At 40.3% G+C, this 26,241-nt stretch overlaps 1 protein-coding gene across 1 annotated transcript in view; it reads right to left on the bottom strand.

Annotated features, from left to right (window-relative positions):
• Vav3 (vav guanine nucleotide exchange factor 3) overlaps window positions 1-26,241 on the bottom strand; it is a 315,752-nt gene that overhangs the window by 140,084 nt on the left and 149,427 nt on the right. The window contains exons 8-15 of the mRNA XM_038311226.1: window positions 25,773-25,876; window positions 23,450-23,549; window positions 19,127-19,222; window positions 16,153-16,221; window positions 14,258-14,344; window positions 9,571-9,656; window positions 7,973-8,105; window positions 7,185-7,294 (exon numbers count right to left, since the gene is read on the bottom strand). Coding sequence (XP_038167154.1) covers window positions 7,185-7,294; window positions 7,973-8,105; window positions 9,571-9,656; window positions 14,258-14,344; window positions 16,153-16,221; window positions 19,127-19,222; window positions 23,450-23,549; window positions 25,773-25,876 — 785 coding nt within the window. The remainder of the gene's footprint in view (window positions 1-7,184; window positions 7,295-7,972; window positions 8,106-9,570; window positions 9,657-14,257; window positions 14,345-16,152; window positions 16,222-19,126; window positions 19,223-23,449; window positions 23,550-25,772; window positions 25,877-26,241) is intronic.

Raw genomic sequence — 26,241 nt, 5'->3', positions numbered from 1 at the left:
GGCTGGGAAGGTGTGGCGGGGGGATCAGTGCCACCAGGCATCAGGAATATGGAGGGGAGACAAATATGAGGAAGTCATGGGCTCTGAGCATCCCAGCTCTAGAGTACAATTTGAGTGAAGGCATACTTAAATCTCCTAGGGAGAGGAAAACTGCACGTGGCATAAGCTACAAATTATTTCTGCAGTTTTTAGCTCATGTGAGGGTGAGATCAATGCTACTTAAAAGACAGGCTGCATAATGTGAAAATTATCCATCCTGTTTTGTCCCATACATCTTACCAAAGCATCTCAGACTGCCATAAAGCAGCCTATCCACTATCAGGTCACCTCGCCAGAAAAATGCCTTAGGAAAAATACAATGTCATTATTTGAAAGCTAATGATGATATAAAACAGAATGACACCAACCTCGCAAGTTACAAAAATAAATCAGTGCTGTCTGATAAAGAATTAACAGTAGATGCCTTCTTATAACACTGAAGAAGTCTCTTTACCCATGGGCTGGTGAGAGTTTTTTATATACTAGAATTCTAGAGCCCATCAGGTCTTTTGTTTCTTTGCTTTCATTAGTTGTAAAAAAATTCTAAAAGTCAAATTTTGCATTTACAATAAAACATAATTAGTTATTATGTGCTAGAATGTACTAAGAGAGAGCGTGAATGTGAATAACACTAATGAGATCCCTGCCTGCCCCCATGATGCTCATAGTCCAGGGGAAAAAGCAGCCATAAGTAGACAGACAGACACGAAGATCAAAGACCCTAGGCAGGTCAGCCTTGGAGCTGTAAATGTACAAATACAGCAGCCAAAACAATACAAAAGGAATTTCACTTTCAGCATTTCAAAGAACACAAAAGGGAATATGTTTCATTGTTCCCAGACATGCATCTCCTAAAACCATTCCCAAACCTCTCAACCTCATAACTAATTCCAGAGCATCAGTAACACCAAACCCTAAACCTCCAGACCCATGAGACATTTGTTATCTATCTCTATCAGCTCTAATAATGTGATTCTAGGTGGGATCCATATTAATGAGCAAGAAAGAACCCTTCCACTTCAGGAGAATAAAATACAAGCTAAATTGAAAAGATGAGTGATAGATTCTCCTCAACAGAGTGATCACTGAATGGAGGGAAAGCCACACACGTTTTGTGTGGTGATTTAACAATTTTAAATTGTTAAGGAACATTGTAGAGACAAGGTCATTCATTCGGCATTGAGGTCAGGAGTAGCACACAGTAACATTTAAAGCCAAGATCTTAGCATCTAGAACCAGTTACAGAACAAAGGCCAAGACTTCTCCACGCCGAAGCTACTGTACATGAACGCTAAGGACCATGCATTCTCTAGGGACTGAAACAATATAACCAGAGCAAAACCAGCCTAGGGGACAATGAGAGGTATGACTGGAAAGGGAGGTGGGATTTAAAAAAAAAAAAGACACTGGGCTGTCTTTGCACGTGGTAAAAATAAAATTATATTTTGCCAAGTACAATAGACCATCTGCAAGGATTGAATGTGGGTCAGTGTATGGACAGATGCCCTAGGTGCCCAGTGAAATGGACTGGTGGAGAGGGTGGGCAGTAAGGAGCTAGGGATGCAGAAGATGTACACTAGGATGTATAGTGAGGAAGGAACAGGCAAGCAGCCAGCTTTCACCAGAGGAGGAGAGGATGGTGTGAGTGCCATCCTTGGCCTCTATCTGCTGATGCCTGAGCAAAGGAGACTGGGGAAAGAGACAACTTGGATTGAAACCCCAAGGGCTCCCAACTGAAATTTAATCAACTCCACATTAACAGAACACTACTATGTTTAGAAATACATATATTTAACTTCAACCGCAATGGCCCCATTATTGTTTTATGACCAAGGCTTCTAATAAGGTCCAGCAAGAAGGAAGTACTCAATAAAAGTTTACAGAATGAATTTTATATTGTAATTATCCTTCTGCTATTCAGAATACCCAGGTAATTCTTCAGATCAAAACAAATTATACTTGATAAAATATAATTCTCAGTTCAAAATGTGAAAGAACACACATTTTATACAATCTATATAGAAATCTATGTTTCAAGAGAATATTCTTCCCTGGTTGAGTATGAGTTTGAAGGAAATGCTATTTTATTTGACCTTTGATTATTTAAATTTTTCTTTTTAATTCTGTGGCATGTGTGCTCTTTTTGTGACTTCAATTCCTCTGGGAAAGAGAGAGTGAATAAATTAAGAGGCTACACCAGCTCTCATGTAAAACGGACCCAAGACTGATGGTGTTCTGCGCCTACCTCTTCACCCACCCTCCTTCCTAGAGCATTGTTCCCTGAGCTCATCCTGGGAGACTCGGAGCCACCTGTCTAGATCAAGGGTGTGACACAGGCACTGTGTCCCACAGTGCTGAGAACCCCTCCCCAACTCTGTGCTCTCCATCCCTGTCTCATTCCCTCATGCCACAACCATCGATCCTACTATTTAGTGCATTAATATCCTGGGCTAACATCTCAGCACAGGCAGCCTGAGATCTTCCCCTCAGCACTGTGCCAGCCAGCCAGGACACAGTTAACAAATCTAAGATGGTGCCCATGATGATGGCAAGTGTATCTTCAAAGGACTAAATAAGAACTGGTAAAATTTCAAGAACTGAGTTGGGCTGACCAGGAGAGATCCAAGGCAACGGGACCTGTTCACTTCCCTTAAATGGTACCGAGGTCCATTCTGAACCTGCCACTTCCTGCTGCATCTACTTCTCTTCCCACTTTCATCTCTTCTTTCTCTTCCCAACCCTTCTTTTAAAAGGCTTGGAGAATGCAGCACACAGCTACACAGCTGAAATCCCAGCACTTGGGAACTGGAGGTGACGGAAACAGGAGTTCAAGTTCAAGTTCAACTATTAATGAGATTGAAGTCAACCAGAGTTATATGAAACTGTCCGGAAAAAAGAAAAGAAAAGAAGGAAGGAAGAGAGCTTTGTTGTTCTTTGAGTCCATTTATTTTATATTTTACCCAGTTTGAACTTACTACTGCAATACTAACCCACACACTCCAATTATATATATATATAGATATAGATATAGATATAGATATAGATATAGATATAGATATAGATATAGATATATAGATATATAGATATATATATTCTATATTCTATGATCCCTGTGTATTATTCACAGTAAAAATAAGAAAATAAAATAAGAAAAATAAAGCAATTAAAAATAATCCATTTTAGATAGGAAGATCCGAATGTAGTTGGATTCTTAACACCCTCATGGATAAAGACAACCCTGTGCACCAAGACACCAAACTCCGTGGCAACGACAGAGTACCAACAGAGTTCAACGTTGCTGACATGGTCCTGTGATCACTGTTTCCTAACCTGGAAAACAAGCAGAATGTTTATGTATTTAAAGCTAATCAGAGAACTCATAAATACACAGTAAATACAAGGGACTTGAGACGCTATCAACAGCCTTCTAACCAAAGTTCAAAAACCAGGGACTGTAGGCACTTGGGTTCATATGGAAACCAGCTTAACTGAAAACAAACACTGGCCGTCCTATTACTCAGATGACCAAATGGAATTATAGGAGACAAATGGCAACAAAAATCACTTAGGGAATAAACAAAAGCAAGCAATGCCTCCCAACCAATCAGCCTCTTGAGCACTTAAATGGATGCTCAGAGAGGGCTCCGAGCACTTCAGCACTTAAGCATCATTTGGCTCCACAATGTTTTCCACAACCTCAATCAAGCCTTTTACTAGGGAAAAGGAGAGAAAACTCCTTCCTCCTTGCCTGTCCAAGTGGGTCACTGTTGTCTCTCTCCACTCAGCCTTTTCTACGGAGGTTGCCAAATTCTACTGTGGTTCACTGCATATTCTAAATGCTGGAAGTGGTTGTGGCCAAACAAGGTCAGAGGATACACTGCTGAGCAAGGATGGGGGTGCACTTGGGAAAGAGAGAGGCTGGATTCATGCCACGTCTGGGAGGTAACTTGCTTTCAGTGCATCCTCCTTGTTTATGGGTGCCCGTGCACACTCTGTCTTTTTCTCTAATGTTCCAAACTAACAACAGGATTTAAAAGCCTTAAAGATATTTGCAATTATTTTAAACAACACCAAAATAGTCTAGTCATCCTATAAACAGAACTATCATCTTCCGTAAATAAAACTAGAAAGCATTTCATCTGTCTTAGAAATAGTTATTCTACTAATTAGCCACAATGGTAATTTTTAATGTTCCTCTAAGCCGCAATCCAGAGAGCTCCGGGAAGACTTATAAGGCTCGGGCTGAGACTAAGGACACTGGCAAGAGCTGACCTACAGAGATAAGATAATAAGGTAACCTGATACCTTAACAAAATCCTGGCTTTATTTTCCTAAAATGTCATAACTTTTGCTTACAGACACCCTCAAGTTCAACTCTGAGTAATTCCATAGAAAAGCATGTCCACCTTCCACCTCTCCTGAGGGGTCCACAGAACTCAAAAATCCAAATGTGACTCCCACTCAAGCTTCATTATATTACTGGGGTGCTTCAAGAGTATTCAGAGATGCAGAATGGCAGGTTCTCTGAGTGCAGAGGAGCAACTGAAGCCTATCTACACCCCACGAACCCAGTAAAGCTGTGACTGCTAGCTGCCTGCATCTGCTAGCCACTCCCCCACCCCCACCCCCAAGAGAACCTTGATTCAAACCCACTTGAATGAGGAATGATCACCTCAGCCTTCCTTGTCATGTGTAGTAATATGACCAAGTTCTGGCTTGATTTAAGAAAAATACACGCTATTAAAGGATCATTAAAAGTGAGGGATTACCTCTGCCTCCTACCATGTAGATTTTATAGATGGAATTGCAGTAGCTGTTTTATACTTTGAAGTAGCCAACATTGAAGACAGAATGCTGAAAATGGCAGAAGAGAACCTGAGCCTGAAAGACAGCTGATCCTCAAGAGAGCCACGCTATCAGACGCCTCTGCAGATTCCTTTACACGAGAAAGGGTAAGCATTTATTTCATCGGTTATCTGTAGTAAGGATGAGCTACTCGACTTAAGAAAAGAAAGCGGAACAGAATGGTCACTGATATGTCTATCATGCAGTCCTGGAAGCCTGCCTCATCTGAAACAAGACATTTAGCTGCCCTCCCCTGGAGAAAATCCTTCACTCAGACAAAGATTCTACAGCCAAAGAGAAACATCCGAAAATTCTAGTCTTACATCTTTCCACAAGAACAGAAGCTTGAGATCCACTCTGCCTTTGGATATACTCACTATCCTCAGCATCCCAAGATTCTGGTTTTGACCTTGCCACTCCAGGTGTCTCACTGAAGGAGCACAAGGTAGACGAGGCTGACCATTCTGGATCACAGACTGGACCAACACTGACCATTTGCCACCTGTGCCTAAAGTAAATGCAACTTGTAATGTAGGCACCATGACAAGGCAACCATCAATACCACTAACCTTTTGTACTTAGCTATTATAATCAATGGACAAGTATAAGGGCCATACAACTATATCAGAAAATGATAGCTCATAAGCATATTAGGATCATAAACATAAAATATTACTACTAGCAGCGCTAATAATAGATATTATTTGATAGATAAACGGCATATGGCTTACACTGCAGTACCTGGCTCGCCCTTTGCAAAGATGGTATTTGTAATTCACTAAATATCAGTATCCCCATCTTATGGATGGAGGGATTGAGGCTTTCAGATACCGAATGACTTAGTGAAGACTGTAGCCAGTGATTATAGCAGAACTCAGACTTATTTTAAGCTTTTTTTAAAAATCTATACAATTCTTTCTTTCAAAACATAAGAGAGTCATGAGCCAGCAAGATGGCTCAGCAAGTAAACATTCCTTGTACCAAAGCTGATGACCCAAGTGCCATCCCCAGGGCAAAATCTATTCCTGAAATCTGCTCCCTTACCTCTACCCTACCTCCACATACATGCTGTGCTGTGCATGCATGTGCATGTGCATGCACACACACACACACAAAATAAAAACATAATTTTTTTCCAGAACTTCAAAAACCATCCCAGTTGCACCTCAACTGTTGTATTAACACAAGCATTTCTTGAAATCGAAACAAACAATAAAAACTTGATAGACTTGGTCCACAAATGATGAACAACGTCAGAACACAATGAGATAAACCTCCAGAGTGTTCTCTTCTAATTCCGCTCTTTTTAAAAACAGTTTCCTTTCAGGGCGACCAATGTGTTTCCACTGTAAGGGCCATTATTCACCTTCTCAGTTTATAAACATCAAAATGACAGAGAAACAGCTAACATGTATTCTCAGCAGTTACAGCTCTGTGTGCCATTTCTTTTGAACCACATCTGGGTATGTTCACCTCTTTGTTGAGCATCCTCTTTAAGAAAGGGAAAGAACATTGAAGGAAACATAGTCCCAAAGCCCTCACTGTATAGACCCAAAAGTCAGCAAGGATTCAAACAGTGAGGCTGAAACAGAGGGAAGACATCAATCTTCATAGTAGAAGTCAAGGATGCTTGGGTTTTCTATTTAATTTAAGGATACATATTAAAACCATAATTACAGAAAAAGAATTTGTCGTTTTAATTAAGTTTCTTGAGTGGCTAAAAGGTAAAAGCTGAAAACACTCCTAGAGGAAAGGAGTTAAAGGGAAGGTTTGAGCTCCCTCTTTCTTCCTTTTGAAGAATTTCACCAGGATTCCCTTCCTGGGAGACCAGATGACCCGCCCACAGCCGGATGCGCATGCGCATCCTCCAGATACCTACTCCCAGCCACTCTGGGGAACAGCTGCTGTGTGACTCAGCAGCGATTTAAACAGCAGACACAGAGTTCTCAAAAGTAGAAATGTCGGCTGGGGAGATGGCTCACTAAGGAAAGCACTTGCCAGCCAAGTATAATGCCCACGTGTGAATCCTTAGCACCCAAAGAAAAGCTGGGCAGAGGTGGCAGCCGGCCTTTAGTCTCGGAGCTTGAGAGGCAGAGAGGCAAGCCCAGAGGCAAGGTGGCCAGTGGGTCTACCCAAATCAGTGAGTTCTGGGTCCAACATAAGGGGCAGACACCAAGGGAGATACTTGGTGTCAGCCTCCAGCCCCAGCCCCACCCCACCCCCACCACACATAGTAACCACATGTTTGTGCAAGTGTACACCATAGACACAAATAAATTTTTTAAAGTAGAAATACTCACAAAGCCATTTCAAACTGTTCCAGCCACTTTTTCTTTAAATCTTTTGTTTTGCAATAAAATTCTAACCCGTTTTGTCCTTGGGTATGGATGAGGTAGAAGCCATAAGACCACTGTGAAAACGGATATTCTTCAAGTTAATAATTGTCATTTGTTAAAAAAAAAACATATTTCCAAATTTATCAGCATGCCTTACCCTTACACAAAACCTTACAATTCTATCAGCATGAATATAGATGATTATAACCAACTTCAACTTCATATTGATGAGAAAATCACTGGTACCATATTGATCTCAGGAATTAAAAATGATCAGATCAACTGTGCCATGATCCAATCATGGTTCACAGGAGCCTCTACAAATCGATCTCTGAGAACTAAATGCCTGACCCAGAAAGCAGCAGCGTGGAGTACTAAGGTACACCCGACTCCAGATTTGCAGGCTCTGTATTCAAATATTCAACAACTACAGACGAAAACAACATTTGTTGCCTCTGTACTGAGGACGTGCAGACTCTCCTCTTGTCGTTATTGCTAAACACTGTGGCTCAACAGCTGTTTGCGGGAATTTAAGCATTGTCTTAGGTTTTAGAGAACCCAGGGATGTTTTAAATTATATAGAAAGACACGCCTGGGTACTCTGCAGATACTAAGCCATTTAGATAAGGTTGCGAGTATCTGCAGATTTAGACATCTGCCCTAGAGGAGGTAGTCTAGACACCAAAGGATGGCTGCATTTGAATATTCAAAGCTCTACATAAATTACTAATAGGAACGTCCCAGAAGGTCACCTTTTTATTTTCCTTGTCAGTGGTAGGATTGTTGGCTATCTTGTACTGCTGCAGATCTATTATTTCCTTCATCTCATAGTTATCCCCTTTCCTCTTACACACAATCACTGCCAAATCGAATAAGAAGATATGCCTGTAACAGAGAGACAGGGCGAGTGACTGACAGAAATGGTTTAGGAGCTCATGTGTTTTTTTTTTTTCCTCGAAGGATATGATTATGCCAACCAAGCAGTCTTCTTTGGCATTAAGGACACCAGGGTGGGCCACACAGGGGAATGCGGGCTCACAGATGCATCAGACGTCTCCAGCACAGCGATGGAGAAACGCTGCCACTCCAACCCAACGCCCCTCACTTTAACAAAAAGAAAGGGAAGAATCATAAGAAGAACAATACATATACTGTGGAGTTACTGAAATACTCATTGAGATAGGCCATAAAGCCACTCATGAAAAACTGATCTCTTTTTATTTAAAAGCTAAAACCTCAGAGAAAATATGCATGCTCAGGACAGTAGATCTTGTACTACTTAAAAGCAGTTGGTCAAAAGCCTTGAGAACTGTTCATCCCTTCCACGGACAAGACATAAATTCCTGTGCCCCCACCCAGGTGGGAGCTACTGCCCTCCTAGGTGAGCAAACTCAAGCTGGGGTAGATGCGCAAATAGCCAAAAGTGATATTGATGATCGGGAACAGTGTAAGATCACACCCAGGCTAACTTTAGAGCCTGCGCGTTCACACCTCATGCCGAGTGTCACAATTTAATGGGTCACTTTAAGCACAGCTTGGGTGTAAGAGAAAACTGCAAAAAACAGGAAAGCGATGGTTAACTTTCTGTGTTAATTTTTCTTTATCTTTTTTTTTCTTATTAAAGGCAATGTTAATTGGGGAAGGAAATGAACCTTCTAACCTTATCATCCAGCGGCAATATATGTGTTCTTTGTGAAACACCCAGTGATTAACACGCATATTCTTAACCAATGATTGTGACAATGACGCCTTCACGGTGCTCAAACACTTCCCTCATCCTCAAAGTCAAAAGTGTGGCTCCCGAGTGGAATCAGAGTGTCAAGGTGGAAGCAAGAGCTGATGCTGCCCCCTGCTGGCCGACTCTCTTTTCTGCAGGATTCCAGGAAACCACCACACGAGCATCAGTCTGACAATCCTGTGTCATAGTGGAGGGTTACAGGCCGGGGGAACTAAGGCTATTCAAGGACTCTGCCTAGAAATCTCCCTAAATAGAAATATAATTAAATAATCTGCATTTGACCATGCTTCTTAGTATGCTAAGTTAATTTTTAAATGAGTCTTTTTAAAAAGGGTAATCGTGGTTTTGTGGCAATTGTCTGGTGGCATTTTGTAACTGGAAGGCATTTTTTCACCTGTCTCATTTTCAAAGGTTTTCATTTAGGCCCTAAAAACGCAGGCAAATCAACAGGGTGCAGACTAGACAATGAGGTCATCCATAAGGCATACCTTAGGAAATGTAAGGGGCCACTGACTGGCCTGTCCCCTTGCCTGGCCACCCCACCCCATCACTCCCACAACAGCAACTAGAAATGATTAATTTTGAGAGTGCATGGTCCTCCCCTCTTCTCACCTTTCTTGCTTTGTATGCTTGTCCAGTGTGGTGATTCGGATTTCACCATCTCCCTGAGGTCGCCCAAAGAGCAAAACTGGTTGGTTCTAAAACATAAACGTATTTGTAAATAAATATAAAAAGTGTGTCTGGCCTTTCCACGATCACAAACAGAAGTAAACATTAGTAAAGACATTTTCCTGGACAACTACCCTAATTATAGAAACAATTGATATCATTTTTACTTATTGAAATACATTTACTCTAAAATGTACAAGACTTTGATACAAGATACAATACAAAAATCAATCTGTCCTTTGAAATTACAGTGGGCCTACTGGAGACAGTACTCTTACATATAATCTTAAAAGGGAAGTTACCAGGGCTGACTCTGACCTCCCTGAGGGCTAGATGCCATGGTACCAGAGCTACCATTCAAGCTTCTAAGGGACAGAAGCGACCAATGGTCCTACCCAGCTATGATGCCTTGAACCACAATGACCACCATGACACAGTAACCATAGGGATACACATAACTTGACAGCAACTGAGAGCTCTCTAATCATACCTGGGCCTGGAAACCTATCCAGCTACGCAGGGGCCAGTGACGTCACGGACCTTACAGGAGAACTTACAACCATCACTTTGCTAAACCAGCACAATCCCTAACTTCATCCTCAGTAGTTATTCTTAGGCTCACTAGTAAGTGTATATCCCACCCCTCGCCCAGGAAAATTCCTTTGCAGCAGAGACCATTACAAAAAAAAAAAAAACACAACCAATAAAAATAGAGCATTGTGCAGCCCTATCGCAATGATATCTCTACAACACAACTCCTGTACCTTAGGCTCAAGGACCACTGCAGAAGAGGAGGAAGAAAAATTGTAAAAGTTGGAGGAACAATAAGTTTTCTGTGAGACTGTGTTGCCTAAGATACCAGAGAAGCTATACCCAGGAAGTTTCCCCAGCGTCACTTCCTAAACACGAGTTGAACAAAGACAAAGAGACCTGCAAATGTGGGAGGGGAAAGCTCACAAGGACTCAAGCCTAGACAAAAGCTACTGGCAACTAAGAAAGGCTGAGAATGAGGGAATAGTCTTCTCCGAATCAGGAGCACAATTGGTTATCCAATGCCAAATGGTCAGCTCCGAAAACACAAGCATATAAGTAACATTATACAAACTGAGTGTATTTGTACAATATTTACAGAAAATGAAACCATGGGTTTGAAAGAGAACAAGATGGGAGGGTAACTTGGAAAGGTTTGGAGGGAGTAAATGGAAGAGGAAAAGGATGCACGTAATTACTTATAATCTCAACAAATGAAAATATTATTTAAAGGGGGAAGTTAGATTCCAAAAGAGAGAAACAACTGGAATGATCTTAACTAGAGGAAGATTATAATAACTAATATTTGTCACACATTCAAGTTGAAATGACACAGCCTCTATCTTCATAAACACACTATCCACAGGGGAACAAATAGTTACACATGCATGTAATTGCAAACACATAATTATCCCAAAAGCAGAGTATAGGAAGGGGAGATAATTTCACCCAGGGATTCATGGGTGGCTTCCTTGAGCTAAGAGTTCTAGGATAAAAAATTCTGATGTAACAATTAAATTATATATTTTCATAACATTTCATGCGGGGACATAAAATATTTTTAAACTATTAATCACACTTATAGTACTTATTAAGGGAAAAGAGAATTGACTAAAGATTATCAATGGTACCTAGGCATTTTATTCTAATAAAAGATATAAATGTTATTTCAAGAAAGTAATAAAATAATAAATGTTTGCTGTTATAATCCCATTGTTATACTCTGGAATAAGCAGAATAAAAGTTTCATCTTAAAATCTATAGAGGGAGCCAGTGGTAGAGTCTCACTCCTTTATTCCTTGGGAGTGAGAAGCAAGAAGATCTCTGTGAGTTTGAGACCAGTCTGGCCTACAGAGTGAATTCCAGAGCAACCAGAGCTATTACATAGAGAAACCCTGTCAAAAAAAGAACAAAACAAAACAAAAACATAAGACATTAAAAATCATATTTGACCCTCAAGCGACCCTAAAAAACAGCAACTCTGGATATTTCATACTCCGTGACTTCAAACTTTATTATAAAGTTAGAATAGTTAAAATAGTACAGTATTGGCATAAAGACCAACAGATCAATAGACCAATGGAATAGTAGTGATCCCAGAAATAAGATACATAATGGTTTTCAAAAAAAAAAAATGCCAAGAACATTCAACGGGGGAAAACAAAGTTCTTGAACAAATGGTGCCAGGACAACTATATACATCTACAAAAAAGAAAAGAATAAAGTTGGACCTTAGCTTTATCCTGTATCTAAAATAACTACCTAGAGCAAAGATCTACACAGAAGAGCTAACACTATTAAGGCTTTACAAGAAAGTAGAGAAAAAAAACTTCACAGAATTGAGTTCTTAAATGTGACATTAGATGTATCAGCACGAAAGAAAAGGTGGGTGAACTAGAACTTATGACACTGTCAACGCTATCTGTAGAAGAAAAGTCTCCAGTGTTACGTGTGTGAGGAGGGACTTGTGGGTATACACATGTCTAAAGAAATTCTACAAACACACATGCACATGTGTACATGCACACACACACACATACACGACAGGATTCAAAAGTAGTCATTTTTCCAAACATGTCCAACAAATATACAAAACCATGTTCAATGCTTTAATCATTAGGAAAACACAATCAAAAGCAGAATCAGACACAATTTCTCATCCATTTGGATATGTATTTTCCACGTGTGCTTAGAAAAGAAAACATCTAAAAAGAGATCTGAAAGACAACATTTGTCAAGTTCATGGAGAAACTAGAGTCCGTTTATATTACCAGTAGGAATGCAAACTGGGGCAGCTGTTGTCAAGAATGGAATGGTTATCACTCAAAATTTAATTACAGAATTATAATACAGTTCAGAAATTCCACTACATAACCAAAAGAAATGGAAGCGGGGCCCTCAAAGAGACACTGGCAGACCTACTCGCAGCAGCATTATCTACGATTCTTCAAAGGGAGGCAACAGATGTTCTCTGGACAAAACGACACAACGTGGGATATGCACATCCAATGACACATCAGACAGCCTTAAGGAGACAAAACTCATGCTTGGCAACACAAATGAAAGCTTATGGCATGAGGCTAAATAAACTGGCCACAAGAGCACCAGTACCATACGGTTCTACATATTAGAGGCAACACAGGTACTGGATTCAAAGCCAGAAAGAATGGTGCCCAGGACTGCGGAGGGAACAAAGTGCAGAGAGCATGCACTCAGTGAACACGGTTTCACAGACATAAGAGTTCTGGAGCTGGACAGAAACCATGGGTACAGAAGATTGTAAATATACTTAATATCATATGTTTATGGTGGTCAATTTAATGTCTATCATATTATTATACTGCCAATGCTACACAGCTGTCAGGAACTATACTATGAAATTCTAAAAGAGAAAGAATGATGGGAGGTTAGGGAATGGGATTCCCTTTAGATAGGACCTGGCAGGGACATGATAGACCATGATGCGGGAAAATACTCTGGGCTCTGAAGAGAATATGTTCAAAGGTAGAACCACAAAAAAAACAATAGAAAACAAGAGACTTGCAATCAATGCAGCATAATTCCCATGACGTAAAACATGTGGGCAGTTACTCACTGAACAATTTCAGAAAATGGTTTCAGTTCAGATCATAGCATACATTTAAAGGGGTGACATCTGAGGACAACAGGAAAGTCTTAGCAAGGCTGGGAAAGAAGGCGAATTGGAAAGCAGCTGATTAAAACATTACTATATACAGAGATTGCTTGGGGCTTGCGGGCTTGTCAAGGAAGCAGGTGAGGGTACCATGATTTGGAGAAGCGGCTGTGTATGGGAAAAGAGAGGAATGTGCAGGGGGATTCAGAATGCAGCAGTGACATCAGCTTGCCAAAAATACCTCAAAGCCGTTCTGTTAGGAACTTCCCACAGGTGAATGCAGCCCTCCTTGCTCTCTGGAAACCGTTTCAATAGCAACCTAGCTGCCTTCATAAAGGGACTTCCTGAACTATAAACAAGACCGGGACACCACACTCCAGGACAGATGGAAACTGCCCTCAATCTCCACAGCAGTCACAATGAAGCCCTAAGCCGTCCTTGGCCCACAGGGCTATGCAATGCTATTCCCTATGCCCTGTGACCTCAGAGCTCATCACCTTCTGTTCTCACTTCTAGCCACCCTTGCCTTTCAGCTTCCTGAACACACGGAGTACTTCTTACCCATCTCTGGACTTCTTCTCTTTAAGGCATCCCCCTGGACCACTGACCTAATATATCTACGTCTGCCTTCTTACTCTTTGGCCCTAGTTAAAATGACAAGCAACTCAAAAGAACTTTTTCTGTCTGGGTCAGCTAAACTCGGACTCTCTTTATTGTCCTCTGGGACTCCTGGGAGAAGGGGCAGGAGAAGACTGAGGGAGGGAGGCAAGCAACAGAACCACCTTAACAACGTTGAGGTCATGGGTAACATCACATGAGTGTGAAGGCCAAACAAAATTACGAGGGGAAAAACCAATGCCTGATAGCCGAAAGCTGAAGGTAAACCATCTTTTCCTCAATGACAGCTCTCTGAATGTCCCGCGATTTGGGGATGAGGGGAGGAAGGATGGGAGGATAATCACATACCAGATTTTCTATAGACAGCTGAAACTGCTTGATCTCACGAAGGGTCTCATTATCTCTTTTCACTTCGTTCACATATTGTGCCAAGTCCTAAAGAATGGAGAGAAGGGTGCAGAAAGAGACGCTGGAAGATTAGAGATACAAGCCGCTTTGAAAGGAAAACACATCATTAATTCCATCAGTGATGGAAGTCACCACCGTAACTTCTCAATGACAATAAAATGAGCACTCAGTCAATCAAAGCTGCATCTCAAAGCCAATTTTAAAATATGGGGCGTGCAGCTGGGACGGCTGAAGAATCATAGAGCTGTGGTTTACCACACCCATGAGGAGAGTAAGGATACTGCTGTCTTAAAAAAAAAGAAAAGAAAAGAAAAGAAAAGAAAAGAAAAGAAAAGAAAAACCTGCTGCAATGCAAAGCCGGGGAGGAAAGTAGGTCAGGAGAATTTAAATTTCAGAAGCATCAATGGCCGACCTTGACAATGGCACATCTGTCCCTGGGTTAGATGAAGGGCAGAGCTGAAGGATTAGCAGTGAGGAAAAAGTCACAAAGTTACATGTTGCCCTAGCAAGAGGGTTTTTTGAAACCAGTTAATGTCTTGTTAGCTCCGGAGAAGGCTCAGTCATGAAGGCTAGTTCAATTTCAGAGTCAATAAAGGAGAAACAGCCGAGAGGTGAAGAATGGAGCTGCACAAAACCAGAATAAACCGAAGGGAAGCCTTCGGTCATGCTCTCCACCTGCCTCACCTATTTTAAAAATGTTTCGTTTTGTTGGTTTTTTGTGTTTTTTTTTTTTTAATTTGCTAAAGCATTAGCTCATCCTCCCATACTGTAACTGGCTATTTTTATTTTGTGTGATCCTCATTTTCCTGTTTTCTAAGCCTTTTCTTCCTTTTTTTTCTTCTTTCTTTGCCTTCTTTATAGCATCCGATAGGAACACAACTCTGCAAATAAATAATGCTCTCAGTGGAAGTTTGGCTTCCAGTTGGACCCATCCATGAATGACTTCTTTAAGGACACAAACAACATTTGTTACTTTTCTGGCCTCCATAAATGACCAAGTAAAGGTCATGACACCCATGCTAAGATCATCCAACCAGCAGAGGCAGTGCTGAGACTGGTCCGGAGCACTGTTCAACACTTAGATAACACTGTCACGCCCTCTCAAAAAACAAGTACTTGATTCTGTTTCAGTAATAGTTCAGAGTCAAGTTGACTAAGCATAATGTGAAATTTGGGCTTTCAGACATTTCCCCCAAGAAGTTCACACCACCTGCTTTTATCTCTCTATGTGTCTTCTTGACTTTCAGGTTTAGCTGGAAACAAAAACCCAAAGTGAAGTCCTCTTGTACAGGATCCATCATGGGCAACCTGACAGAAGACGGGTCCGAGGGAAAACCACACTGGTGCTTCTGACGCCACCTATGGCCCTGTGCTTATTCAAGGCAGCAGTTACATAAGTAACTGTGAGAAAATGTGGAACAAATCCACTATCTGAGTCGTTCCTGGAGGCTATAAAAGTTAGCAAACTGCACAAAAGTAGTTTGATTATACCTCTTGGTTTTTATGGCACTACATTTTTTTTTGCCTTTAAATCCATATAAGAATTCCATTTCAGAGGCTGATGCTGGAAAGCGTGCTGCAAATTTGAGACCTGTCTGGTTTACATAGCAAGTATCAGGAATTCCCAGTCTCAGAAAATAAACAAACAAACCAACCCACCACAAACAGCATGACAAACATCTATCTCAGCACGTTACTTTGCTCTCCTCACCAATAACAAGCATGAATGTTGACAGGGTTAACAGGTACATATATAGACACTAGCAGTGTGAATCCCACAGCTTCCAGGCAGGCAGATAAAGACACAAGCAAGTTTCAGTGGCAGCTGCCTTTACCTTCATTGCATCCAGAGCCAATTTCAGGTTTGCCTTCTCAGTAGGATCATGGGTGTGTTTGACCAGCTCCTGTTTGAAGACACGGGTTAGCAATGCTTTCCTTAAATTCAAAACAAGGAACAAACAAAAGGTTTGAAAGACACCATCAGCCTCTCCACCCTGTGATAATGTTGACTGACTCTTTCCAGCTATACTCTACCCTCGCCATTACACCCATCTGTTTCCCAGAACGTCCTGACCTCTGGAGAGATAGCAGAGATACTTTCTATTCCCTCTCACACAATGCTTCTCTAAAGAATGGATTCTAATGCCACATCCATCTCCATTTGGGGACAAAAGGATGCTTTGTGTGTTGTACTGTTACTGTCCATATTTCTACAAACTCTTCAGTCTTGCACGGTTTCCTTTCTCCTTAGAGAGTTGCTGTCACCTACATATTCACTCTCTTATTCTTATCTTATATATTCTCCAAATTTGATCGCAGCCATTGTCATATTAATTGTCACCCAATGAAGCCATTCCTCTGCAGTATGCCTGCCAAACCCAGAAATCACACCTGATATCAGACTCACATGTCCAACTAAATAACTGTCCCACAGACCCCTATGTCCAATAAGTTCCAAACTTGCTCCACCCTTACCCAGGATGAGAGGGCTACTGAGGGTTTTTTATTAAATAGCAGCATTTTCATGGGTGTAGCAACCAAAGCCAAGATCTTAAGGGTATCCTAGGCTCTGCCATCCCCTTTCCTTCCTTGTGTCTCATTGATGTTAACTTTGGTCCTGCCCTAGAGAACACTTGCCTGGATGACATCTTTTTTTGAACAGGTTATTCTCAAGTGCTTCAAACTAGATTTTGGACCTAGGTTCTCTTCTTCCAATAATTTGCTCACGCCTCTGACACCAAGCAGGTTTCTAAACTCTAAGTCCTATCTTGTCTGCACCCTAGTTAGACTTCCATAAGTCCCCAAACTCTTCTATTGTTACCCAACACCTCCTAGTCATCACACACTAGATCTGGGTTCTGAAAACTTCTCCACATCCATTTCTCTCAGCTTCCACTCAGATGGCCTACTTTCTATCCTCACTAAGAAATCAATAGTTCTCAAAAGATATTCTTATTAACACATAGGACATGGTGTTTTCTTTACTGAGAATGTTCCTCCCATCGTCCGCCTGCCAAACTCACACTAGCCCTTCAAAACTCAATTCACAAATCATCCCCCTAGGAAGACGGAAGATGAAGCCTCTCCTGGGGTCCCTAGCAAGTTGAGGTGTAGTCGATGCCTTTGTGTCTCTTCCGTGCACCCAACACATTGTTACACCTTCAGAGTTTGCACTGATCCTGTCCTTCTGAATGGTGAGACTTAGTGCAGAGGGGTGTGTAGGGCTGTTGCACAATGCATTCCTAACACACACACACACACACACACACACACACACACACACTACTCGAAATTCTCTAAAGGACAAAGCACTGGTACTGTTTCCTGTTACAAATAGGGACTACAGAAAGAGAGAACTGCCCAATACAAAAAGCCGCCCAAATCCTATTTTTATTCTCACTTTGTTAAATAAAATAGTAAAACACTCTTAAAGTTTCCAAAACTCCCCCTTAAAAATATTTTAAATTTCATATATCATTGTCATCAAATCAGCCAGCAGCTGAAACTGATTTCCTTGTAAAATCATGAAAGTGCAGTAGAAAGGAGAAAAACCACAAATTAACAACCACATTTTTTAAAAAACAAATCCTAGACACCAGACTAATGCTCCAAAAATACTTTGAGATTTAAAAAAAAACCTCTAAAATCTTTATCTGCATGTAGTACCCGAAATAAGCCTTCCCATCTTTAAATGTCATTATGTAATTACACAACCTCTTAAACTCTAAAACACAAAACAGCACAAGAAAAAAACAGTGGGCCAAGTGAGGAGTTTCAAAAACATATAATTGTATTTCTTAGTTTTATGAGTCGGGACAAAGTCTTACAAGGACCCAGAGTCTTTCTCTTGTTCTGAAACCTTATATATTCTTCAATCAGCCCTTTACTACATCAAAGCAACAAAATAAACCATTATCTCATTTTGGACATTTTTAGCTCCATGATGTCTTGAAAGTTAACTGCTTGAGTCGTCCTTATTATTTTTTCATAAAACTCAATTTGATTAAGTTACTTTGAGTTTAGGTCTCATAAATGTTTTAATGTACTTTTTAAAGAAATAATCAGGGTTGGAATTTTTCTGATTTCTCAGTAGAACCAAAATAGAAATGACTAATAATTGCATGGCTACAGTTCAAGAAATTTAATATACAAGATGTACAAATCACAGAAGACTCAAAATTCTATTTCACATACAGGTAGTAGATTTTTTTTTTTATATAATGCGTTCCAGGAGCATCAGCTGGGCTGGCACACTAATACAGTAAGACATTTCTTTGGAGCAGAACTAATGAGCCTCCTGGTATAGCTATCAAATTAAATTTATAAGACTCTCCACCCTCATTAGCGGACTTAACCGTGGAAACCGTAAACTTTGTGGGCTTTAGTAAGGATCACCTCACAGTAGGGTGTAGCCTTATTATGTTAAGTGCAGTGAGAAGGCCACACAGTGCATAACACAATCTTCTATGCATTGTTGTGATAAGATGGAGAAGCTCATGCAGTTAATCGGACCAAATTTAGATACCTGTTATCACTCACTGGCAAATGATTATTGCTAATTCCAAACTAGGCAATTTAAGGCATATTTGTATTTGTTCTTTTTTTTTCTCTCTATTTTGTTTGAAGAACACAACATGTATCTTTTTAGTAAACACTGATTTTTTTTTTCTAAAAGGAAAATAAAATGCCTAGCTATCCTGGTCATTTCACACTTAACACTAATAATATGGAGACTCTGCGGCATGATGCTGCAGAACATGACGCCCTGTGGGAGGAACAAATGCAGCGGAGCGTTGTGAAAGTACAGACCTGAAGAAGGAGGTGGTACTTCAGCACACGCTGCATGGGGACGACCAGCAAATCGCGAAGAGTGAACTTCCCATTGTTTGCTCTCTTTGAACATTCCTAACGCGATACATTTCAAAGTTTTTGTTAGTTTTCTCAAAGGAAGTCATAAAACACTACAAGATGCAAGGCCCACAAGTAGAATCCTTCTAAAATATCTTCCCCCTTTTCCATCCCAATAGTCAAACAATAAAGTACCTTCAGTTTTGTTTAAAGCAAGCCTTGCAGTATTTCAAATCGCAATGTGAATCAAATAAACTGTTTCATCAGTGAAGATTATTTTACAGTACATAATCCTAACCCTGCACAGCTTTCCTTTAGAGTTGACTCCCACATTCCCCTCAGGCTTATGAACCAGATAGCAGCAATCCCCCGCGCATTGACGTCCTGTGGGCTCATCCACCTTCACGCTTCGGCTTCATCAAGTTTATCCAATCACTCTTTCCAGTCTCTCCAAAGAAACCACCATCCCTTTCCCAAGCACTCTGCTAGGCTTTAAGATGAATCTTAATCAAAACCATTTCCTTCATCTCTTCCTCCCTCCTTCCCTTCTTCCCTCGTTTGGTCTGTGTACATATACACCTTGTGGTCCTTAATTGTCACTGTAAAGAGTATCTGCCCCAGTACATATCTTATACTAAAGACATGTACCTTAAACGTCTTTTTAAAAACCCTCTGTTTGGTTAATAAATATTTACTGAACTAAAGGAAAAGGAATATTTGGCTGAATATGTTGAAATAGAAACCTGCTACCACAGATAATATTTTTGAAGCCTCAGATTTTACATATTTGATCCTCTTTTTAAAAATACTTTAAACAAGGCATGGTGGTACATGTGTTTAATTCTAGCCCTCAGGGGTCTGGGACAGGAGTGACATAAGTTTGAGGCTGTACAGTAAACTCTGCCACCAAACAAGTAGTTTACTTTAAAATTATATTGACTTCTTCACTCTTGATGGCAGCTATGACCTGGGAATAGATAATTTAAATTTTAAGTATTAACATATGAAACCCTGGCTGTGTAACTTGGGGCAGGTTACTGTCTTCCCTGGACATATACATATATATATATATATATATATATATATATATATATATATATATCCAAATATATATTATAATATATTATTTATGTGTATCTTATATATGAATGGTCATCATCATCATATAATATATACTAACATATTAGATAGATGATAGATAGATGATAAATAGATAGATAGATGATGGATAGACAGACAGACAGACAGACAGACAGACAGATAGATAGATAGATAAATGGCTATTCTTGGTTGTTAACTTGACTATATCTGAAATTAACTAAAACCCAAGCAGCTAGGTATACCTGTGAGGGATTCCTCTTGATTAAATAATTTGAAGTGTGGGAAGATCCCCCTTTTATCTAGACCACAGCTTCTGTTGGAAACTATATAAAGGACATGGAATAAGAAAGTTTTGCTCTTTGCTTGCTTGCCCTCCCTCAATAGCCAGTTTCTCACTGGCATTAGACCCTACTTCATCGGGATTTGAGCACATTCTGATTTCAGCTGAGACATCCAGCCTCATGGATTGGACAAATGGATTCTTGGATTTCCCACTAGCAACCGCTGATGGACTAGCAGAGCCAGCATCAGCAAGCCACTCTAATAAATCCCCTTCCTATATCGGTTTCTAGGTAGGTTCGAAAGAACCTAACTATGAAAAGTTTTGGTACCAGGAGTGTGATATAGATTTATTCTGCCAATTTTGTTCCTCTAGAGAATCTTGACTAAAACATGTATACATTGTTATTCCAAAAGATGACAAAATGTCAAACACAACTGCTAGAGAGAAATGACATGAATTCAACATTCTCCTGCAATTACAAGTGACAGACCACGAACTCTTCAGTGTATAGAGTTACTTAAGATAACATGTACGTCATGAATTTATTTCTTTACCCATTCTTAGTTTTTCTAACACATTCAAAGGCATTACTTGGAGCTATGGCATTATTGCCAGTGATTCTGTATTTTAAACTCTTTGGGATGGCACTGTTTTTAACTCTAGGCTATCCCAACTTAGTGCAAGGAACAGAAATTTGTACATATAAAATCACAGAAATTTGTTTAAAATTATTGGGAGGGACATCAGTTTGTTTAAGCTCCAAGTTCGGGGGGGGGGGGGAGTTATTGGCATCAGCTACACTGCAGATGGAGATCGGGGTATAAATTCTTATCATTGAAAGTAAATAAGGGACATCACTAATTCTTCTAAAGTAATCCATCACCACTTGACCTAAACTCACTCTTAACCAAAAGAACTATCATTGAGTTTAAGCTCAGACTCCCAAGAAAAAGCAGAGTCTCTTACCCCATGCCCTACGTTAACTTGTTTCCTAAGTAAAAAAGACACACATACTCACACTTAATAAAAATAATAACAACCAAAAAAAAAAAAAAAAACCACCACAGAAAGAAGATGGAAATGACGGGCACCGAGAGTAAGACAGCTTTCATAATAACCCGTAGGGTGCCCATGCTGCACTTCCTCATTAAATTCTCCCAAGTCAGGCCCTGTTCGGAAGAGGACATCTGAGCTGAACGAAAGGCTGCATGCTGAACTGTAGTTTCTCCCTGGCAGCCTTTTCAACTCAGCCTGAGGCCTCTCCTCTCCGGAGGCTGGCAGGAACTGTATGGGATGTACAGTCCCGGTGTGCATGTCCTGGGCAGAGCTGTGACATTGATTCTGATAGAAGAGCAGTCACTCAACAAGGCTGAGAACCAGAGAGGCCTGAGAGACGGCATGCTGACTCCTAGCCAGAACCACAGTTTTACACCTTCATCTAAGAAAAAAAATAAATAAATAAAAGCTGCTCTAACGATTGCTTCGCTCCGAACTAATAACGTGAGCTGTAAAGCTTTATTTTATCGCCTTATCTAATTTGAGTCAAGGTAGCTTAGACCTCTACACTTACAAGTATCCATTCTCTGGGAGAAGCATTAACCCTTAGTACTAATGATACTTTAAAGATGTCATTTAGTGGTGACTAACTGTCTCTAGATATAAGGTCACTATCGTCAAGGGACACTATAAAATACTCTGTGCCCTGCTATTGTGCAAACCTCCTAAGCAATAATGTTCAACTCTGGACAATGGAAGCAATGAAATCACACCTATTGTGCTAAAAACAAGAAAGGGCTAAGATTCAAAAGACTTTCCTTTCTTTTCTATCACTTGACTCTACAGGTGAACTAAACAAAGAAAAAGAGAAAGGGATATTAAAGAGGCAACAACACAAAAATATCCGTAAAGGTGCTAATTCAAATAACAATCATTTTTAGAAGTTCTTTAAATATATAAACTCTTATCCAATATAATTAATACACATACATCAAGGCTTTGGGGGAAAGAATGGGTTGAGACAAGGTCTCAAGATACACACACACACACACACACACACAAATATATCTATAGACAGGTGTGTGTGTGTGTGTGCGCGCGCGTGTGCGTGTGTGTCTGTGTCTATGTCTGGTTGTCTATGTGGCCCAGGCTGGCCTCAAACTTGCAATCCTCCTGCCTCAGCCCCTTAAATGCTGGGATTTTAGATGTTTATCCCCATTCTCTCCTCCAAAGCCATGACGTAGCGTAAGTCCCCAGTCTCATCCATCTAGTGCATTGAAGGGATGACTCCAACTTACTCACGGGCTTTCTAATACTCACATGGCACTTTGGTGTTTTATGTCTGTATCTGTCTGCCAACGCTTCTCTCTTATGGGCAATACCTATGCACTGTATACATGTGCAGATGTCTTATGCTGCCCAAAACATTTGAAATACAGAGAGAGAGAGAGAGAGAGAGAGAGAGAGAGAGAGAGAGAGAGAGAGAGAGAGAGAGAGAGAGAGAGAGAGAGAGAGAGAGAGCCCATCCATCCTGCACCTCTCACTACCTAGGTAATTCACTCATCCTCTCCTGAACTCAGTCTTTTCAGCTGTGGAATGCGAGAGCCACCAGCATCCGCATCACAGTAAAGAGGACCTAAGGAGAAAACGTGTATAAAACCCACAGACACAAAGTTAGGTTCTGCTCCTGCTACGATTATCAGCACAGTTTTATTTTTTACCATGGCTATCTTTTGAAATAGTTCATAAAACTGGAGTAAATTTGTACTTAGCGCACAAGAGGAAATGGGTTCCATTGCTTTCATCAAATAGAGGAATACACTACTTCATTTCATCTTGGAGCAATAAACTAATAATAATAATAATAATAATAATAATAATAATAATAATAATAAAACGGGCACCTCCAATTTCAGTTTGACGTCTTCCTTCGTCTTAGAGATGTAGTCTAAGTTACAGATGGCTGTCTCCACCCCGCTGCAGTACTGTCCATAAATAACCAATCTGCAAGGGAAGGGGAAAAACCCATGGGACTGGAAGAAACAAGCAGAGGCGGAAAGAGGGAATGTTCAGTCTCTAATGCTATAGTCAGGGCTGCTCCTACACACAGGTGCATGTCTGCTTGTAAGTGGAGCACATTATGCAGGTCCAAAGAGGCCGTAAGAGGGTGCTGGGATCCCAGAAACTGATGTGATGTGGGGCGCTGGAACTGAACGTAGGTCCTCTGCAAAGTTCTCAAATGTTCTCCACCCCTGGGCATTCTCCCCAGGTCCGAGACTCTTTCAAACACAGACTACATGCAGAGTGAGGGCCACTCATATTGACAGCAGGAAAAAGGCAATTTTTGGTTCCAAATTAGAATAAGATTGATTCCATGTATGTTTTATAGAAGACAGATTTAACAATAGGGCTTAATGATTGTTAATGTTATTTGAATATATATATATATCAATTTTATAAATTAAAAAATTCTTTAAGATTTTATTGGAGATAAACTTTTTACTGTTTATTCATCCTCAGGACAGTTATATTTTCTACCACAATTTTATTACAATCACCAGGATTTCACTCATTAATAAGCCTCTTACTCCTTACTCCATATAATTAAGGAACATACATCATCTGAGAAGTGGGAAGAGAGGCACCACGGATGAAAAATAACTCACACTGCATGGAGACTGAGCATGCTTATCAAGGACAGCTCTACAATATCGACATTTTACAAAAAGGCTATTAGCTTTGTTGCTCTTCTTATCTTTCCACTAGCTAAAAAGTATTAATAAACTGTTAATATTTATCTAAAAGTTGACACAAAGCAATTCATTAGCCACTTCTTAGTGTTAGGAATTATGTTGCTTGATTTAAAATGAGAGAGCAGTATATCTTAAGCCAAAAAAAGATATTTCATGTTAAGGGAAAAATAGATTGATCTCTCTGCCAGTGCCTGTCTGTCTCGCTCTCCCTCTCCCTCTCTCCCTCTCCCCCTCTCCCTCTCCCCCTCCCCCCTCTCTCTTTGGGTGTATGTACCTATGTATGTTTTGTATGTATGTGTGTATGTGTGTTTGTGTGTGTATATGTATTAGTACGTGTGCGTGCATGTATATATGCATTTGTATGTGTGTCTGTCTGTGTGTGTTTGCGTGTATGTATGTATTTGTATGTGTGTATGTATGTGCATTTGTGTGTATGTGTGTCTGTGTGTTTGTGACTACATGTGTGTGTGTCTGTGTATGTTTATGCATCCATGTGTGCATTTGTATGTGTTTGTGCTTTGTGCATGTGCCTCATACCGGTCTGAGCTAAGTTGGCTGGCCAGTGGACCTCAAGGATCCACCTGTGTCTGCTACCCACCCCATGCCCAATGCTGAGAATACAAATTTTATAAGGATTCTGAGGACTTATAACATTCATATGGTAAACATTTTACCAAACTATCTCCCCAGACCAAGAAATTGTTCCCTTTGACTATAAATCTAATGCTCTGAAATCAAAAGTTGTCAAATATTGGAGTACCAGCTCTTCCTCTCTGATTCCTTTAGAGCATCAGTGTGAGTTAATAAAAACTACATCACTCAGGAGTGATGAGCCCTGAGGAAGGACTATGTAAAGGTCTAAATATGGTCGGGCAGTGATGGTGCATGCCTTTAATCCCTGCATCTAGGAGGCAGAGGCAAGCCGGTCTCTTTGAGTTCGAGGCCAGTCTGGTGTACAAGAGCTAGTTCTCGGACAGCAAGGGCTGTTATACAGAGAAACCCTGAATCAAAAAACCAAAATAAATGAATGAATAAATGAATAAATCTAAACACTATACTAGGCATGCTTTTACAACTTTTATTTTATGTGTGTAAGTATTTATCTGCATGTATATATGTGCATAGATATTTGGTGCCTAGAAGTAAAGAGGGCATTAGATCCTCTAGAACTGAAGTTAAAGACCGTTGTAAACTGACATGTGGGTGTTGGGACTGAAATTCCACAGGAGCAACCAGCACTCTGAATTGCTGAGCATCTCTCCATCTCTCCAGCTTATTATTGTTGTTGTTGTTGCTGTTGTCATTGATAATTATTAACATATAAAGCTTAAACTACTTCCCTAAGATGAACCTACGCTATGTTCTAATTCCTACCTGGAAGTATTCTAATAAACAAAAGAAATGCATATTTTTAATACTAACATTCCTTCTAATTTTGAACCAATACCCACACATGTTTAAATATAAAACCTACCTTTCCTTGTAGTTAATAAAAACTTGATACAAGTTCTGGTCATCTTTATTTACAATGGAATCGTGAATCTCTTGCATTAAGCTCCGATGAACTTTCACGAGGTCCTTAGGGGGGAAAAAACCATTGTAAAAGAAAAGAAGGAATCAGAAGCAAAAAAACCAACCAAATAAAGAAAAAAACCATACCCCCACATCTAGAGCTACCCGGCTACCACTGTTGCCAGACTTGCAGTTCAGAGAGCAGACAGGTGGAGGGGGTGGAGGGAAAGGAAAGAAACTGAGAGGAGGAAGCAGGAGAAGAGGGAGAGAGACATGGGCATGAAAAATAGCAATACCAGAGAGGACTTGAAAATACCAGTGTTCAGTGAAAACAGAAACTATCCTACTTGCTATTAAAGGGCAATTTATCCTTTGCATAAAAAATAGGCATGGCTTTTTTAATTTTATAATCACTACAAATTTTTAAATAA

The sequence above is a fragment of the Arvicola amphibius genome, chromosome 14 (assembly GCF_903992535.2).
Source record: "Arvicola amphibius chromosome 14, mArvAmp1.2, whole genome shotgun sequence".
Lineage (NCBI taxonomy): Eukaryota > Metazoa > Chordata > Mammalia > Rodentia > Cricetidae > Arvicola > Arvicola amphibius.
This window is presented reverse-complemented; position numbering and strand designations above follow the sequence as displayed.